The 19,339-nt window shown below is 46.7% G+C and overlaps 1 protein-coding gene across 3 annotated transcripts in view; it reads left to right on the forward strand.

The window, feature by feature from the left end:
- The window catches only part of TSC22D1 (TSC22 domain family member 1), a 121,760-nt gene extending 115,377 nt beyond the window's left edge, over positions 1 to 6,383 (forward strand). The window contains exons 1-3 of one of the 3 annotated variants that reach the window (XM_033104069.1): positions 2,613 to 2,708; positions 3,792 to 3,843; positions 5,014 to 6,383. In XM_033104069.1, coding sequence (XP_032959960.1) covers positions 3,841 to 3,843; positions 5,014 to 5,271 — 261 coding nt within the window. In that variant the 5' untranslated portion in view covers positions 2,613 to 2,708; positions 3,792 to 3,840 and the 3' untranslated portion in view covers positions 5,272 to 6,383. Of the gene's footprint in view, positions 1 to 2,612; positions 2,709 to 2,997; positions 3,363 to 3,791; positions 3,844 to 5,013 lie in introns of those variants that run through there. The other 2 variants (XM_033104068.1, XM_033104067.1) reach the window with 2 other exon arrangements.
- Positions 6,384 to 19,339: the final 12,956 nt, after the last annotated feature.

Consider the following 19,339-nt stretch of genomic DNA (forward strand, 5'->3'; position numbering starts at 1 on the left):
TGCAGGGTGATATCCTTTGCCTCTTCCCTAGCAGTCACGTTAGCTTCATAAAGAGTTTGGACAGGGATAGACATAGGTTATCCTGTTTGAATGATGGATTCCCCAGCTGCTACCTGTATTGGCCACGTCAGATCAAATTTGGAAGAAAAGCGTGTGTTACTGAATTAGAAACACATAGTCCCCTGCTCCTCGTCTCATACCCTAGCATGCCTACTACAATATGCAGTCGTGATTGAATCGGCACCCAGGTGAAAAGGCTCTTAGGTAAAACAAAACAGAAGAACAAATACAACAACAATCTAGAAAAACACCCCAATCTCAAATGTCCAGGCTGTTTTCTGTGCTGCACGTGCCCCACTGGAGGGAGAGCTGACCTCTGCCCAGTGCCCAAAGGCGACTGCTAGCATTCCCGCTTTTAGGGGTCTATCCCGGAGGCTGGCAGTGCCCGCCCTGTCTCGTGGGCTAGAGCTCTGACTAGGCACTAGACTCATCGATGTTTGGTCTTGAAAAGAGAAGAATCTTTGAGAGTTAAGTCTAGCCATCTGTGCCTCAGACATGTTCGACCTGTGGGTTTTCCTCCATGGAGCTCTTCTCCAATTCCTTTGCCTTCCTTTTCAAATTGTTGTTTCAGTTTTCATGTAAAAATCTAGTTTTAAAGGAATTGAAAGATACAAAAAGAAATAGATTTCTAATCTTTTTTTTTTTTTTTTTGGTTGCCTATCTTTTGGCCTTGCAGTTCTCCAGAAGTATATACACAAATGTTCAAGGATGTATATACAATGATATTTCTTGCAATTTTATTTAAAATAGCAAAGTATTAGAGATGAGTATAATGTCCCTCTTCTAGGGATGTGGGTTAAACAGACTGTGGTTGCTGGTATTGGCTTCTATAGCTCAATGCAGTGAACGACCAGTCGAAATGAATGAAATGAAAACAAAATCAACTTATTTCTGTGTTCAAGAAGATCATGAATAAATGAAATTTGGTTAATTCAGTAATCTTAAACTTCAGCTGGGAATTTTAAATTTATTTCTTTATCTGACCTTAAAGTTTTGTTTTTTCAGCTCTTTTAATAGCTTTAGATGATGCTTTCTTTAATAACTTTTTCTGTGCAGTTCAAATATGTAAATAGACTCAATTACACAGATAGTCTTAGAGATAATTTTAATTTTCAAAATATGGAAACTATTATGGAGTAAATAATAATTCTGTCTAGCAGTCATACGCATAGGGAGCACATGCCTGCTTTCCAAATTTAAAATTTTAAGCTTCCACCTTGATTTTTTTTACTGTAAATGGGTGCCTTCCTCAAATTTCTATCATGAGATCATATATACTATATATATGTTATATACATATATATACTTATAAATTACAAATATGCTAACAAATGTTAATTGTTATTGAAAAACAAAAACAAAGCTTTAACATTTGGAGAATAATACGAACCTTACAATAAAAAAGAATGTTATTTATTGCTTTATAGTCAGTCACACTTTGGTTTTTAACCCAAAAGAGAATTTCCTTTTCCATCATTTACCCCATCCCCCGGATTTGGTTCCTAATCACTTTGGAAACCAAATGCTCCCAGCCGGTATTGGCTCAACTTAAAAGAATGTCTGCAAGGTGTCAGTGGATGAGGGAGAAAAGACAAGACAGCGTGTGTGTGTGTGTGTGTGTGTGTGTGTGTGTGTGTGTGTGTGTAAATAAAATATATACATATATATGTGCTATGGTCAAATTTTATGTTGGAGTTGTGATTTTACAACTTGCCTATGGATTAGAGAACGTAGTTTATTTGTTTCTGGTTTTATAGTATTGTGCCATTAGAGGGCAGTATTGTAGAGGTAAATTTGCCTTCTTAAATGTATTGAATTGCAAACTTCATAATTTATAATAATCAAGCAAATTTAAGGCCTTAGATGTTTAGTATATTAAATTGTAGTCTCAATTGATGCACCCTTGCAAATATTTCAAATTAATAGAGAAAATATATACTGGTTTAAGCTATTCTACACCCAGATCTCTTGATGCTGGTTTGGAGAAGGGAATTAATTTGGTCAGTGTGGCCAGAGTGAAATACATGCCTTGCAGTATATGTCAGCCCGTCTATGTGAGAGGGCTCATAGGATTGAGCTTATAGGAATTGCCACTTAACTTCCAAAAACTTGCCTGAAGGACTTATTGAAGATAGATCTCTGTAGGATTCAACCTGTGGATTCACTTTTCTACCTATAAATGGAAGAAGGGGAGATGCGATTTTAAGGTTTATGGCTGTACGGACATTTGGGGAAGATCCACCTGATTTTATCTGGTAAATTCCCTTTTGTCTTCAAATATATATGCCTAGCAAAGACTATGTAATAATTTTTGTTTTGTTTCTGCAAGTAATAAATTCACGGAAAGGTAGTATTTCTCAAAACGCAGATATGATTTTTCCCCCTAAAATTCACTGGCTTTTAAAAAGAAGTATTATTACAGTACGGTTATTATCTTTATAAATAAAACCGCCTATAAAATCCTCCCGTTACTGCTGCCTGGAAGAACTAGATAATTGAAATCGAGACGCTCGAGCTCTTGCTAGTCTTAGCGGTGGGACTGGGCATGCCCAGTAGCTCCGACGGGTCTGGTTGCAGATAGGCAGCTTTCGCCGTTCTGCAGCCGCGGGGACTGGCAGCTTCGGGGACGGGGTCTGACTCCCTTAAACGTAAGCACGTGCGGGGCCGCAATCGTATATTTCAGGGACCCTTGACGTTTGTTGCCGAAGCCGTGGTATGGCTTTTGGAGGCTTTGGAGGTCTCGGAGGCCCAGTTCCCTGACCCCCGCCAGTGCGGCCTTGGCCAGCCCACCCGAAGAGCGGGATCGGGAGGCTGGGGGCGGGGGAGGAGAGAGGGGGGAGGCGGGGGAAGCGGGAGGGGGGCGGGGAAGGAGAAGGGGCGGCTCCATGGCGTGCTGGCCAATCGGCGCGGCTCTTCCATGCATATATTTTGTCCCGAGCCCAGATCCCTGGTCTAGATCCTAGTGGAGCTGGGCTAGTTTCCTGGGATCTCAGCACAGCAGTGGGATCCGCATCTTCCCGGGATCGCCAAGCCCCAGAGGCCGGGTCTTTTAAAATTAGGGCTGCTGTTGTCTGTTTCTCCCTGGGCTGCAGAAAGCTAGAAGATTTTTATCTAGCTCAAAAGAGTCTGCTGGTATTCCCTCTTTTTTTCTGCGAGGGTGTTTTTGGCTACAATTGCATGAAATCCCAATGGTGTAGACCAGTGGAGATGGATCTAGGAGTTTACCAACTGAGACATTTTTCAATTTCTTTCTTGTCATCCTTGCTGGGGACTGAAAACGCCTCTGTGAGACTTGACGATAGGTAAATGTCGGCTGGGATAGTTTCTTTAAATTTACTCGTGAGATACTTGTAATAATGCAGGTGAAAGATAACCAGGCGAATTCCTTTGTCCATTGCTGAGACACTATGGTGACACGGATATTGCTTTTTGAAGTGTTTCAGAATAACCTTCTTCTCGCCGGCCTGGCCAGAGAACAGGCTTTTAGCACATTATGTAATTTAGCCCTTTGTGGCTCACTAAATTAAGGAAATGTCTGGGTATTCATTAGTAAAAGAGTAGCTTATGTTTCTGGAGGGTGATATATTACATAGCCTTAAAGAATATTTCAAAAACGATGATAGAAACATCACAGAATTGGGAAATCCGTGTGTGTGTATGTATGTATGTGTGTGTGTTGGATGTTTAAAATAAAATCCATTTATCGATTTCCCTCTCCCCCTCTTTTCCAGCTCCTCTGGTGCAAGTGTGGTAGCTATTGACAACAAAATCGAGCAAGCTATGGTATGTACTGATTAAAAATCATTTGTACTAAATGTGGGCACAGTACAAAAAGCGAGATGTCTTGGGATGGAACCAGTGCATCCATAGTTAAGATGATGGTTGCTCTTCATACATTTAGAAATGCCGGCACTGTGTCCCCTCTGCCAGCATGGAGCCACATACCACGGCTATGGCGAGAAAAAGGGGTTCTGAGGGTATCAAATGTTCTTTCCCAGACTGATTTCACACAACGTCGGGATTTTTACAGAGGTGCCCCTTTTTGCTGGAGAATTGCTAGGGAAGGGCTGGCCCTGCGTGTCCTTTGGTCTGGGGCACATCTCTAGCGATGTGGCTTTACTGGGAATCCTAAGGTTTACTAGGGAGCCCCGAGGTGGGGGTGGGGGGACAGAAGTGGGGATCTCGGGAAAGCGCCTTCTAGACCCGGCACAAATGGATCCCCAGTGATGTAGGCTACTGCACAATGAAAACGGTGGCGAGAAAAGTTTCGTCTTCCCAGTCTGTGCCTGGATTTCTCCTATTTTTTATTTCCGCCTTGGCTGTTCTTTGTTATTGGAGCAGCGCCTGTGGCTCTTCTCACGGGATTCTCTGCCCACTGTTGCTAGGCAAACTCAGAACCTTTAATTCGGAGCTATAAATAAATCGAGCTCCCATTGGCTGCGACGTCGGCCCAGGTTTTGTGATGTCAGCTTAATCACGAAAAGAGGAGGGTGAGGGTAGAGGGAGGAAAATGCGGCAACATGCTCTGTAGGAACTGGCTGCAGCCGGTGCTGAGGGAGGCAGTCCGGCGGCGGCGGCGGCGGCGTGCGAGCTGGCAGAGGGCGGGGCTTGGGGCGGGGAAGCGGCCCGTCGCCGCGGACCTGGACGCCCCGCGGCCAGGCTGTTGTCGGTGTCGGAGCCCCGGTGTATTTTGCCATCTCGAATAGAAAACCTGACTGTTTGCATTCCTAACGGCTGCAAAGAAAGCGTAGACTTTTCAAAAGCTTAATCACGCGTACTTTAAACTTGAGTATTGTACAGTTGTGATTGTATTCAATAGGTTTGCCCAAGTGCTGCTAAATGCACTCTAAAGGCAGGATGTGTAAATGGTTAGGGAGAGCCCTGCACAATAATGCTTTAGAATACAGCGTCCTAGTACACAGTAAGTTAAACCTTTGTCCCCCTCCCTTTCAGGATCTGGTGAAAAGCCATTTGATGTATGCGGTTAGAGAGGAAGTGGAGGTGCTCAAAGAGCAAATCAAAGAACTAATAGAGAAAAACTCCCAGCTGGAGCAGGAGAACAATCTGCTGAAGACACTGGCCAGCCCAGAGCAGCTCGCCCAGTTTCAGGCCCAGCTGCAGACTGGCTCCCCGCCTGCCACCACACAGCCACAGGGGACCACACAGCCCCCGGCCCAGCCAGCATCCCAGGGCTCGGGACCAACCGCATAGCCTCCTATGCACACGCAGAACTGGCTCTGCTGTCTGAACTCAACAGACCTGAGATGATGTACTAGGGGGAAGCCACCTCCACAGTCACCCATTTCATCGTTCGCTGCAAAAGAGACGTGAGACTGACATACGCCATTATCTCTTTCTTTCCAGTATTAAACACCCATATGCTTTTGGCTTGAAGAAATTTCCTAGTTGGGTGCACTAAAGGTTAATCAGAGAATTAGCATGGATGTACTGGGACCTCATGCAGCTTGGCAGATGTGTGAGAAGTGGTTTAATTCATCCTGAGGAGAGATGTGTGCCTTTCCATCCCTCCCCTGCTCCCCACCCTCACTTCCAAGAGTTCTCTCCTGCTTGCACGTAGTGTACTCCAGGGGGTTACGGAGCAGTGGAGCTCACTGGACTGTCGTCTCTCCTCTTGTCCCTGTGAGGAACTTGAAAGGGCGGTAGAAGCAAAGACTGGTGCATAGTCAAGGGGAAACAGTTCCTTGTACAAATTGACGACTGTCACCAGAATCCATAAAAAAAACAAGAGTACTATGTGCCTCATTCTGAAACAGTGGATGACACAAAACTGTTAGAGGGACTAAACGGTGACAGGTAACTGGCACCTAGGCTATCTTACCATGAAGGATGTTTTGCTTATTATATATTTGTGTATGTAGTGTAACTATTTTGTACAATAGAGGACTGTAACTACTATTTAGGTTGTACAGATTAAAATTTAGAGGTTTCATTGGCTGTCTCAAGAGGTGTGGATTGTGTTTATATAGGAATCTACATAAATGCTACGTGAGGAAAACCACACCTAAAGAAATTTGAAGAATTTGACACAGTTAGTCACTTTGTGTAATCTGAAATCTGCTAGCTGCTGAATACCTTGAAGTAAATCTCTGTTCACTGAAGTCTTTTGATTGAACTGGTTGAAGACTTTGAAAAATGATCAGTTCTAGCTAACGAGGTGAATTTCCCAGTAGGGGTTTCTGCATATTACCTGTATAGTAGTTATACGCGTACGATTCTGTGCATGTTCTCTACGCAGTTGTAAGGTGTCACTGTATTTAACTGTTGCACTCAACTTTCAATAAAGCATATAAAATGTTGATAAACAAGTGTTTTCATGTTACAGTGTTAACATCATTGCAGTCATTTCCACAACTATTTTTAGGTAGAGTTAAAACAGTTTGACTAGTAAAATCCCGAAGGGGGGGTCAAAGGGTTGGGTAAAATAGGGATGCTAGTGGTTTGACTATAGAAGTACAAGGAGATAGATGTTGCCTTATTTCAGCCATCACGAGCACAGAGCCATCGTGAGGAGATGAGCATAGTTCTTCGGAATAGTGTGACCCGGCTTCACCCCTCGGGGCTGATTGGGGCATTGCAAGAGAGAATCTGTAAGTTCCCCTGTGGCATTACATTTCTAGAAGTCTGTGAAAGTCTTCATCTTCCAGTGTTTACCCGCTGAGGGAAATGGCCTGATTCTGTATGTAATCCCAGTAAGCACAGATTGAAAGAAAAAACGGAAGTGAGAGAGAAGCTGGTTTTTACCTGAGGAATTCTGTCACCCTGGGTTGGGATGTCTTTCCTAGTATGGATTGAGTTTCTAGGTCCTGGGAATGTCACAGCAAAGGAAAGGATGAATCCAGGGGTTTCTTCTACTGGATTTCAGGTAGGACCGCCTGAGCAAGGGGATCCCTCCCAGTTGATTCCTTGAGACTGTAAAATAGGTCGAAATGACAAATGTGATGGACTCCTAAAGCAAACTGGCACCTGAGAAGTGAGACTGAGAGGCCCCACTCTGTTCTAGGAGCAATGTCAGCTCCTGTGACATTGACCAGGGCTCTGTAACCTGCCGCAGGACCTCCGCGACTGCCTCCTCCACCCAATGGGACTCGGTGGGGGGGACTCGGGGACATTCCCAAACTCTAAGGCTGATATAAGCCCTGGCAGGATAAGGACTTCACTTTTCTGAATCCTTCATTTCTCTAATGTGGAGATGGTGGGAGATGGATAGGTAAATGGAACATCAGAGCCCCCTGAAAAAGAACTGGATGGTGTGCATGTGTCACAAAACTCAGAGCGACCGGTGTGGCGACGCAGCTCCTGGTGAAGCGGAAAACTGTTGACCACCATAGGCGTTGCCACCAAGATGGTTTGGGGAAATTGGAGGGGACTTAAAAAAAAAATCTTTGTCATATTAGTGAAAGGTTATATATCACCTTGACTTAGAGGGTACTTATGTAGTAATTACATTTCCTTTGAAAAGAAAACTATAGTGAATAGAAATCTCGAACCATTTCATCTGTTTTTTGTTTTCAGTGAAGATCCTCAATACCAAAGGTGGTTAATTGTGGAAAATTTGACACATTTCAGGTCAATGTGTCATTAAGGTAACAGAAAACTGTCTTCTGGGTTATTTCATGGAATTTGGGGCCTGTTTGTAAAATGTGAGAGTCCTGTGACATTTTGGGAGCTGACTATTGTTGCGTGAAATAAGAATGAATTATCAAAATCAAAAGATGTTTTCCCATACATGTCCACTTTAGTTGTGATTGACTTCTATTTAAGGATGTTTAAGGTCACCTAAAAGGCATGTCACGGCTTGTCTACAGCCTGCTTAGGCCTTTGTGGCCTGTGGGTTATTATACAATTGATTATATCACACTTAGTGTTCTGTGCAGCAGGAAAGATTTAGGGGTGTTGGCACCTTGTCCTGGGAGGTTATGACATTGGCAGTAGCAGCAGGAGAGACCTCTGATCAATGAAGGCGAAACAGAAGGAAGGTCACGTGATTCTAATGAATGTCTACTTTCTGTTTCAAATTAGCAATGTTCGTAACTTGGTAATTCTGTGCTTTTGTTTTTCCATACTTTAAAAGCAAACCTTTACCTTTTGTAGATGAAGGTGCAAGGCCGGGTCAATTTTGAATTTACGTAGGAAATGTGTAAAAGTTCATCATCACTGAAACCAGAAATGAAAATCAATTCCCGTAGACACTTCTCTGCGCTTGCTTTGTGTAAAATAAGTCGTTGAGGCCACCAGGGGCCTGACAACACAACTGCTTTTAGCCGTCAACTTCCTATCCACTCCGACCGCCATGATGGCATTAAAGGTTAGAAACGGAGGCCGTGAAGATGAAGTTCTCTCCCTCCTAGATACAATGCCTGAAAATGGACAGATGTCCCCACCAGTGGGACATGGAAGCACATAATGTGGTAAGCTTCCTGCCAATGTGGGAAGGACTCAGAGCCAAGGGGGCCAAGCCTGGCCCCACGGTCAACGGCCATATGAGCTTTGGACCAGCAGTGGGACCTCGACCCTCTTTCTCGTCTGTGAAATAAGGATTTGGATCAGATCGCCAAGATTCTGTCCTGCCATCAGATGTAATCCTCTGCTTTTTATAATGACTTTATTCTAACTTTTTTGGGGTGGTGGGGACGGGGTAGTATGCTGTTTTTGTTCGTTCGTTACTTCTTGGGTTCAAATGAATTTGGTTTTAACCCTAGCTCTGCCAGCCTGGGTCCCTGAATGACTGTGGAGCGTCCGCCCCTACTAACCTGGAATCAGCCAGCACCGTCACCTGAGCAAGACTGTCAGCCATTAGGCGTTTTAGAATCAGCTCGCTGCGATAGCTGACCTGAGCTAATACGAAAACAGGGGGACCCTGAAGTGGGATGCTGCTGTCACAGAACTTAAAATATGTGGCAATGACTACGGGTGGTGGGTGCTGATGTAACTACCGGAGGCTTGAGAGAGTGACACCCACGTGTAGGGCGGACGTTTTCCAGAACTCTTGCCTGTGCTGACTTAGGAGGGTACCCATGTGCTTAGTGAGCGTGATGCTCTGATGAGCCAGAAAATCAGTGGCCTGTGGCTCTTTGACGAAGGCTTTCAAGAAAAAAAGTGAGCTCAGGAGGAACAAAAAGGGAATAAAATGCAGAAATTTGGGGATGTCTAGTATTGGGATGCCTATAGCTTCTGGATCCCTAGGAGTTGGAAATAAGACTAAAAAAGTAGTAAAGGCCCATTAAGACTTTTCGGTTAAACAAGGTGCTTCACCCCTTCAGCAAAGATGGGATAAAGGGTGTGGATGCCCCATATGTGCCTTTGGTTTCAGATGGCTTCGAGGTGCTCGCTGTTCAGCTGATGGAGTAGTCAAGACAAAGTACTAAAACAACACAGTCGTGTCCACAAAAACATTTTAGGTCTCGCTACTGACATTGAATTGATGGGATACAAACAGGAGAAGCCTACTTAGTCTTTGAGGGACTTTTATCACCAAGGAAAACACAAGCCAGCTCAGACTTAAACAACATGTTGAAACCTTCAAATGACCCCCAGGCCCCCAAACCGGCAGAACTGGAAGTAGGTGAAGTGGGCGTCGAAAGCTGTATAGCTCACAAGGAGAACGTTCTCGAAGCCCGCTTCTCGTGTGGCCGTGGAGGAGACCCAACAAGAAAACCTCCCAGAGGTAGGAGTCCAGAGTTTCTTCAGAGAGCAGAATCAGTCTAACCGGAACTTCTCCCACTGCCGGGTCCAAGGGGTTTCCTCCATGCCTGACCAGCAGGGTTTCATAACTGCTGAGGGCTGGGGCCTACCGTACGTCCCCTATGGTTCCAGTGGGAGTTGTCACAGTTATCATGCCTGGGCCGTACCACAGCGATAGTCAGTGGAGGGGAGGATAAATTTGTCTTAGTTCCAGAGTTTTAGGAGTCACACCCAAACCTGTCCTCATGAAGAGATCTTGGAGTTTGAGCTGCATAGGACGTTGGGCTGCTGCCTCTGGGGAGGATGAGTGTGTCCTGTGAGGGTAAGAAGATGAAATGTATATTAGAATCCAAGCTAGAGACTGGTGGGTGTTCACCCAACAAAATCTCCTCTTCCTGTGTTCACAGACTGCATTTCCCACAAACCCTTACAGCTGGATAAGCCCATGTGATTGGAACAGGGGCACAAATGCTGTTTTGTCATTTCCTGATTCATAAAACCATCCCATGGGCAACCACTCCATGCTCTTTCCCCTTCAGCCAACTGGTTGGAGACAACTCTACTACCATTTGTAGTGTAGCCCACATGTTGGAGATGGCGCTGCCTTGGCATCCTGGGGCCCTGAATGACTGCGTGGAGCAGAGCCCCTTGTTGCCTCCCTGCTCCCCAACCTGGAACTACTCAGAACTGTTATAAGAGAGCAAGAAACAAATGTCTGTTGCATTTCAGACATTGTTTTTTAGTCTATTACTTTAACTGGTACACAAAAGTTGGGTGACGTGGAGTAATAACTACAATGTAACAGACACATGAGAAACACGCCCAAGAATCAGTAAGTAGAGTTAAGTGAGTTGAACACATCACAGAAGGGTTCCAGGAAGAGGAGAATCTTGAGTTTGACTTTGAAGGAGCCAGAAAACAACACGAGAAAAATAACTTTTTACATAGTTATCGAAAACAATTGCCTTCTCATGTCATAGGAATGAAATGTCTTCCTAGCAGTTTGGAAAACCACTTCTATGCCATGAGAATTGGCCTGCCTATAAAGCATAACTCTTTTTGAAAAATAATACTGGCAAGGAGCCACCTGAGATCAGAGGTCACAAGTTGGTGATCCTCAGGCCATCCCAAGCCTACTGACCAGAGCTGGTTCTCAGACATATTTTTTTTCCCAGTGTTTTTGGGGGATTTGGGAGGGATGGTGGGAAGTGAACTAATGATATAATGCCTTCTGAAACTTGGATTTTGTTCCAAGTCCTGGCAACCTTGAGTCTGTCTATATTCCTTCATGACAGTAATCAGCGGATGCTGAGTCGTAGATGCTGTCACTTTAGACTGTACCCTGGCCTCCAGCCTGCCAGAGCCCCCAACTCCTGTGACAGATGACCCCACACTGGCATGTGTCACTCATCTGGTTACATACCTGGATTACGTAGGCATTTGAGGTTGTGTTCCAAAGCCAGACTGGAACATCTGATTCATACAGATTTGTGACTTTCTTCATTTTAACAATGTTTTTAAAATACACATAATTTCTCCTTAAAGAAAAAAACAGCTAGAACTTGTTCTATTATCTATTGGGTTTTACTTTTCCTCATAGATCCAAGATGCTAGAAATGAGCAGTTATGCTTTTTCCTTCATAGATACAAAATGGTTGAACTGGGCCACACGCAACATAAAGACCTGCAGTCTCTTGGGGAAAGGAAAATGGAACGCTTTTGTTGTTATTATTACGTGTATTGAGCAGTTACTATGTGCTGAGCAATTCAAATAACAGTATTTTTTCCTCACAGCAGCCCTGTGAAAACTGTATTACCCTGTATTACAGAAGAAGAGAGGATCCTTAATGCCCGTACGTGTGGTGCCAACCAGATGTGTCTGACACCCGGTCTGTGCTGTTAGCCACCATTCTGACCGCTTCCAAAACCAGGCAGTCCCACCCAGTGGAGTGTGTCTGGGGCCCGTGGCTGCCCCAGTGCTGGCGTTCTGTCCGTCCCTCAGTGTGTGTCCCAAAGAGGGGTGCATGGGGCCATGCAGGTCAGTGCTGGCACGTGAATGCCATCCCCTCTAGAAGACGGCGACAGACAACACCCTGCCCCAAACTCTTCCCAGTCTGTGAAGCTGCTTGGCTAGCAGGATGCAGTGACGTCTGTGTCCTTGTGAGGGGATGTTACACCGCAAAGGGAAGGGTGGACACTGACTGAATCAGAGTCCACAGGTGAATCCACAGCGCAAAGCCAAGTAGCCCCCCTTGTCCCTGCACAGCCTGGCATCAGGCCACCTTTCCCACTCTAATACCGTGGGCCACTTGACCCAGAAAAGCCAGTACTGGAGGATGAACTGTTCCTATAGAGGATGCCACTAGTCCTTCATTCATAATACCCACTGAGTTAATTAAGTGCCCACAATATGCCAAGCTTAGGGAGTCCCCCTAAATCCTGTGGGTACAGCAATGGAAACACTTCTGCTTTTGAGGTGCCCCAGTCCAGCAACAGATATAGTAAGAATTATTATAATGCAAAGACTATGTCCTTCAATATCATTATACATGTCAAGAGACAGCTTCGGAAAGGAGGTTTTGGTCTCGTCCCAATTTTGTTTTGAGAAGAGGTTGGAATATCATCTGCTGTTGGCGCCCTCCTTCCTTTAGGAACCCCCTGTGTGGCCACTGAAATGAACCCCCTTGACACCCGCTCCTCCCCTGGCCACAGTGACCCCACCTGGCCCAGTCAGAGTGACTTTAACCTGCAAAGGACAGAATCTTGTCCCAGCCTCTCTGTCTCTCTGTCTCTGCTGTGATTGGCAGTTTGAAAATGAAACACTTAAAAGTGCTGCAGCCATGAACACAGATCTTGGGGTTCCTGCAGCAGCCATTACGAGGATCCAGAAGATGGACACAGCTTAGAGGAAGCTGGGCCGTGATGTGGATCTTTGTGACATCATGTGAACCCTGCGTTCATCTGGTCTGAAGCCACATGTACCCCCGGACGTTGTTCTTTTCTCTGAAGCTGGTTTAAGTTAGGTGTCCTGTGGCTTGTAAACTGGAGCATCCCTTTCTCTGTTTCCTCGTCAACAGATTGGGATTCCGTTTATTCTTTCCCCCTGCAGGAATAATTGTTGATGCACATTTTGACTTTTAGAAGCAATAATTACTATTGCATACTTTGAATTCTCAAAGTTCCATAGGAGTGACGTCTAGTATGAAATAAAGCCAGAACGACAGCCCACCTCCTATGTTTCAAACGGAGTCCACTAGCGTGTGAAAAATCTTACTATTATAATACCCCAGGTGAGGGACAGGTTCCTGGAGTTCTAAACTGGTCCTCGGGGTGGAGACCATTCTGCAAAATGACCGACAGTAATGTCCATGGAGGCAATGACCACCTCTACCTGGGAACGTCATAGAGGGCTCCTGAGAAAGTGACACCTGAGCTGTGCCTTCTAGGATAAAATGGAGATGAAATGAGGGAGAGGCAGAAGGAGAGGGGTGGGGTGTGGGAGGCTTCCTGTGAACATGCAGAGAGGAGTGGAAACTAGCACAGGCTGATGGGATCTGAGGCGGGAGAGCGAAGGCTCTGGCCTGCAGGACCCTGTGATCACACGAAGGCGTTGTAGGGAAGGAACACGATGTAAAGTCCATTTTAGGAAGAATTCAAGAGGAATGAGACTGTCGCAGAGAAGTCTGTTATCGAGCTATTGAAATAGATCAGGTGCAAGAGAGGAACCTCAGAAACACTCCAGGAAGTAATGGGTCGGGGTGGGCTGAGGGAGGGGTAGGGGAGCCTTCCAGCCCAGGGAACGGGGTGGGTGACAGTGCCATCACCGGGCAGGAATAGGAAGGTGAACCCGTCTGGGAGCTTCACCACGTCCCGTTTTGAGTGCACAGAGTGAGGACCTGGAAGGCAGACCATCTAAGGAGATTTCTTCTAGCCTGAGCGACAGCTCGGGCTGGGGGGACATTGGGGCTAGCCAGCAGAGGGTCAGGCTCACCAGGGCCCGAGCTTTTCTCTCCTTCTGAGCACAGCCACACTGCCTTTCCCATCCTCCCCGGCAGTAACACGCAGCCACGTTCTGCCCCTGGATGTGAGCAGAACTGACCCGTGCGAGGCCCTGGAGGAACTTCGCACGGTCTCTGGGCATCCCCACACTGGGTGGGAAGACCATGGACCTGGGGGAGGGCAAAGCTGGGCTGTCTGAGTGACTGTGGAGCAGGGCACCGCCTCCCCATGCTCCCTCCCCACTCAGAATGAACTATGAGAAGAATAAAAAGTCAACTTGACCTGTGCTCAGCCCCAGCCGTCAGGGGGGGTGTTTGTTACAGCCGTCGGCCTGCCTTGACTAACCATCAGCCAAGGCTTCACCTGGGGGCTCAGGCAAAGTCCAGCCCAGGAGAAGAGGCGGAGGATGGAGCCCAGGAAAACCTGGCTGAAGAAGGAGCTGAAGAAGAGCCAGCCACAGACAGGTGGAGAACAGTCAGAGGTCAGAGAGGCAAGTGAGCCCCGGGAGGCAGGGAAATCCAGGAAAAGAGCGTGGGTGACATTGCAATGTGCTTGAGAGATGCCAAGACACAGAAAAACAGAAACACGTCCAGGGAGGTTGTCAAGTAAAGCACGTGATGTGCTCAGGTGGACTGGAGCAGAAACTTGGCTGTGAGGACCCGAATGGTGAAAGGGAGGTGAGAAGGAGTCAGTGGGTACAAACCAGCATTCTAAGGATCTTGTCTGTAAGACAGAGAAGGGAAACAACTAGACAGGAGATCGAGGGGATAATTTTTTTTGTTTTTTTATAACAGGACTTTATTGGGGAACAGTGTGTACTTTCAGGATGTTTTCCAAGTCAAGTTGTCCTTTCAATCATAGTTGTGGAGGGCGCAGCTCAGCTCCAGATCCAGTTGCCGTTGTTAGTTGCAGGGGGTGCAGCCCACTATCCCTTGTGGGAGTCGAACCAGCAACCTTGTGGCTGAGAGCCCACTGGCACGTGTGGGAATTGAACTGGCAGCCTTTGGCGTTAGGAGCACAGAGCTCCAACCGCCTGAGCCACCGGGCCGGCCCCCAAGGGGATAAAATTTAAATAGGAGACAATGGTAGAAATGACTGACACTCTTGAGAAGGCAAGAAATTGGAACCACAACACAGGTGGCAGAATTGGGTCTTCTCAGAGAAAGAGAAAGTAAAGGGGGAGGCAAATACAATCAATTTGCAGGTACAGGAAACAAAACATCCCCCTATTAACCAAATTCGTCCTCTGTGAATTAGGAGGTGGGGTCTGTGGGGAAAGTTCAGATGACAAAGGCTAGAAGTTTGAGAATAGCACTGAAGATAGAATTCACACCGAAGGTTTGTGGGAGGAAGCCATTCAAGTCCAGGACTTTGGATTCTAATAGCAAATCCAGACCCCACAGGGGCCTTGCAATCTCTGCAGAGGGCTCTGCCCCCAGATCATCAGGCTGCAGGACTGGGGTCTGGGACTGTCCAGAAGAGAGAATGCAGTGGGATGAGACTGGAGGACACTGAGGCAGTAACTAAACTAGTGCGAGAAAATGGAGGCCTGGATTTGAGCAGTGGTTTAAGGGAAAGGGGACGGAGACGGGGTTTGAAGACATGAAAGCTGTAGAATTGAGGGCCAAGTGGAAATGAACATCTGTGCAGAGGGATGGGTGCCCCGCCAGAAAGCAAGCTGTCTGAAGCAGCCCCCCAGCTGAAAGTGAAGGAGTGCGTCTTCTTGGCGATCGCGCTTTGATTGCTGTAGCCTGTGTTACAGCTTTGCCACTTGTTGGCCGGCTCAGTGCATATCAGCCCGCAGAGGGGGAAGGAAGTTTCCGTCCCTCCATCAGCTGAGAACTGGAAGACACACAGTTCAAAGCCCCAGCGAGCCCTGGGCTCCAGGGTCAGCTCCACTGCACCTCAAGTCGCCAGATACCACGCCGGGGGCTTGGGTCCTGGAGACAGCGAGTCAGGCTCATAAGTAACACAAATAAGAAGTGACAGTGCTAAGATTCATGAGCGAGAGTGTTGAAGGAGAGAGCGATTAACTCCAGCTGGGAAGGAAGAGCAGAGGGAGTATCGTCAGGAATCAGTGGGATTTTGATAGAGTCCAGGGAGTCATAGAGTGAGTGATTAAGAGCTATTCTGGGGAACCGTGCACTAGTCTGATGGCATTTCTGCCTCGGGGAGGAGCGTCCGTGGATTTCAAAGCAACGCACAGCTGGAATCTGCGTTCCCTGAGCCCTGGCTCCTGGGGTCTTCCCCGCTCATCCTCTCTCCTGCCAAGATCAGCAGTTCTCTTACTGTTACAGTTGGTGCAGTTTGCCTGGCACTGAGTGGGTGCTAAATAAATAAATGTCTGTTTGATGAATGAGAAAGAGCAATGAGAAAAGATGTGAAAGGGTCTCCTCTATGCTTCCACCAGTAGAGAGTCTTTTGTAACTGGGGTTATCAAACAGAAACCTTAGCTTCTCCACAAGGCTCAAATCTTCACTTTCTTCTCCAGGGTTCTTCATCTTTTTTGTGCCTTGAATCTTTTTGGTGTCCGGTGAACCAGTCTTAGAAAAAAAAAATGTATTTTTTGTTGTTGTTTTTTTACACTCTTTGTTGGGTAGTAGATTAATTATTTTTTCATTTGAACAAGGTTTTAAATATTAAAATAAAAACATGCAGGATCATAAAGAAAAAAAATTATATTAAAATACAATTATCAGAATATTAAAAAAAATTAGTAGTATGGTCATAGCTAATGCTTATTTATTAACATATCAACTAACAAGATCTAGTAGTAAGTCTCATTAATTGCTAATAATTTTTTTTTTTAATTTTATTGGGGAAGATTGGGGTACAGAGTGTTTCTCCAGGGCCCATCAGCTCCAAGTCATTGTCCTTCAATCTAGTTGTGGAGGGCGCAGCTCAGCTCCAAGTCCAGTCGCCGTTTTCAATCTTTAGTTGAAGGGGGGGCGCAGCCCACCATCCCATGCGGGAATCGAACCGGCAACCCTGTTGTTCAGAGCTCGCGCTTTCACCAGCTGAGCCATCTGGCCGCCCTCATTGCTGTCATCTTGAAGTAGCGATGAGTTTAATGACATTTAGAAATACCCGCCACATCCATAACAGATCTGCTCTGTCTATGATTTCTACTGGCAATAAAGTCACAGGAATAGCTAACACTACTCTGGTTTGTTGCCTGCCAGAGGAAGTGCTAAATGCTAAATTTATTACCAAAGGAAATGCTAAATGGCAATTAGAGGTTAGGGAAACAAAGATGCATTTTTTTCCCCGTTGAATGTTATGTGGCCCCTGGCTTCTCTCCCTGGTTAGGAGCTTCTGCCTACTGTTCTTTCCTCACCATCTTCATCTGCTGTTACTACCAAGGCGGTGGTTGCTAGGGAAGGGGCTCACCTGAGGACAGGCGTCGGTGCCAGAAACCACCGCAGGGAGCTCAATCAGGGAAGTGCTGTTGCTTTGGAATAATTTTGGTCCGTTCAATGAGGAAATGGTTTGTCACAAGACTAGGAAAAACATTAGACTCAAAAGCTCTAACAGGTTGAGTAGGCTGTTGGAATAACGTGTGCAGGACACAGGGGACACGCAGAAGTAGGCGCCTGACTTGGGAGCGTTGAAGCTGGCCTCAGCCTTGAATGCTCTCCTTTCTCCTCACTGGACGTAGGACTCAGTGAGACCCAGGGAGCTGCGTAAATACCTTTGAGCTACCAGAAGTCAGCTGATGATGCTTGTCTGTCTGTTGTCTGTCTGTCTGTTTGTTTTTAGCCCTCTTTACAATATTGTTTGTTTGCCAATATGTTGTAAAGAGGGCAAAACCAAACATATCCAGATCCAAGAGGGTATCACAGTTCAGTAGCAATTGGGAAAGGTAAAACGCACATCGATGGAAAATGCTAGAAGCACTTACACAAAATGTTAACAGGTGGGAGAGTTGACATCAGGACCTTCCTCTCCAGGCTCTTCCTGCCATTACCAGCGGCAAACCTGGTGGTGAGCCAGGGTCCAGGCCAGCCTCTGCCACATAGAAGCCAACAGGCTACTAGATTTAGGCTGCCATTCTGGCTGGGACACGGGAGCAGGAGCAGAGGCTCTCATGGGGTGTAGGGCCCCCTCCTCACTCCTGAGATCCCACTTCCTCCTCTCACCTAGAAGGGGTCGAGACTCTGCCAGGAAAACACACTCCTCTCCTTAAAACCTTAGCCCTCTGGAACCCTCTAATTTCACATGCCTGAGAATCCTGATGCTTTGCTCTGGCTTTACAAACTTGTTCTCTCAGAGACTGCATCTCGACTGGAACAAGTATGTATAGTGCATTCATGCCTTTGCTCCACAAACATTTACTGAGTGCTGATGTCACAGGCAGCCAATGCGGCTCCCTGCAGGGCCGCGGGGCCCCTCTGCCCACCAGCCATCTGCAGATTCCAACCATTCTTCCGTTTGGTTAAGGTAGGCCCTTGGGGTTTGGACAAGGAGCCGAGCAGGGACTCGGGTCCTGGGCTGATGGGGGCCTGGCGGGGGAGGGGGTGAGACCGGGCTTTGACGATGGTGGAGTTGGCCTGTGTTGTTGTGGGCTTAGCCACCAGGAGCCACGCAGGGCCACGGGCCCTGCAGAAGTGAGCGGGGGTTGTTACGCAGAGCTGATGGCAGGGCTGTAAGCCATTCATTGTTTCCTCCACTCCACCCATCCACCTGCAGCGAAAGAGAGCTTCTCTGTGGAACTACTGTGAGCGCCTAATATAGCTCCTGCTGTCTGTGAGGGGAGACAGGGAAGTGAGCTGCCTTAACCTAGAGAAAAGGCTAGGGCAGCCAGTTTAAAGGGCAGCCTGGAAGCAAAGAAGGATGTGACCAGCTCTGCTGCAGGAGCGGGGAGGAGGGAACTCCGAGGAAGGAAGAGCGGGTGTCAAAGCACAGCCGGTGCTGGTGGTGAGGTTTCAGTGAGATAACCATGTACTGTGCTCGGAACAACGCCTGGTGCCTAGGAATGCCCCCGCGGGTCAGCCTCTCTGACTATCTGGGACTCCTCAGGTTTGAAGGGCTGGTTGAAGCCTTATGCATGGATGGATGAGATGGCCCAGGGAGAGGTGTGAGTGAGCGAGCGGGGGAAGCCCGGTACAGCTGTGACCCTGAGCAAGCCAGGATGCGTTCTCGCTCTGTTTCTGAGTATCTAAGGCAGAATCGTGGCTAGAACCAATCACGGGGCTATGGCTTCAAATCTTTAAAAAATAAATTCGCACCAGACCTTCTACATATTGCAAACAACTTGGTTTTATGAGCAAGCCAAATTAAACATTTACTCTTCATGTTTCTAAATGAACAAAGTGACACTGTAAATACCACACAGGACATTTTTAAGGTGCCTGGGAACCACTGTTGATTTAAAACTTGCTGTTAACCAGCCGTGTGACCTTGGGGAGCCACCCACTGTCTCTGAGCCTGAGTTAATTCACCGTAAAATGAGTCGGTCTGATCAGAATCGTTACTCAGGTTTCTTCCAGTCCTAAAAATCTAGTTGTAAAGGCAACCATTAGGCGGGTGGTGGTTACTTGACGTACTTGAAAGTTAAATGATGGGTCTTATTAAAAAC

This window comes from Rhinolophus ferrumequinum, chromosome 4, assembly GCF_004115265.2.
Source record: "Rhinolophus ferrumequinum isolate MPI-CBG mRhiFer1 chromosome 4, mRhiFer1_v1.p, whole genome shotgun sequence".
Lineage (NCBI taxonomy): Eukaryota > Metazoa > Chordata > Mammalia > Chiroptera > Rhinolophidae > Rhinolophus > Rhinolophus ferrumequinum.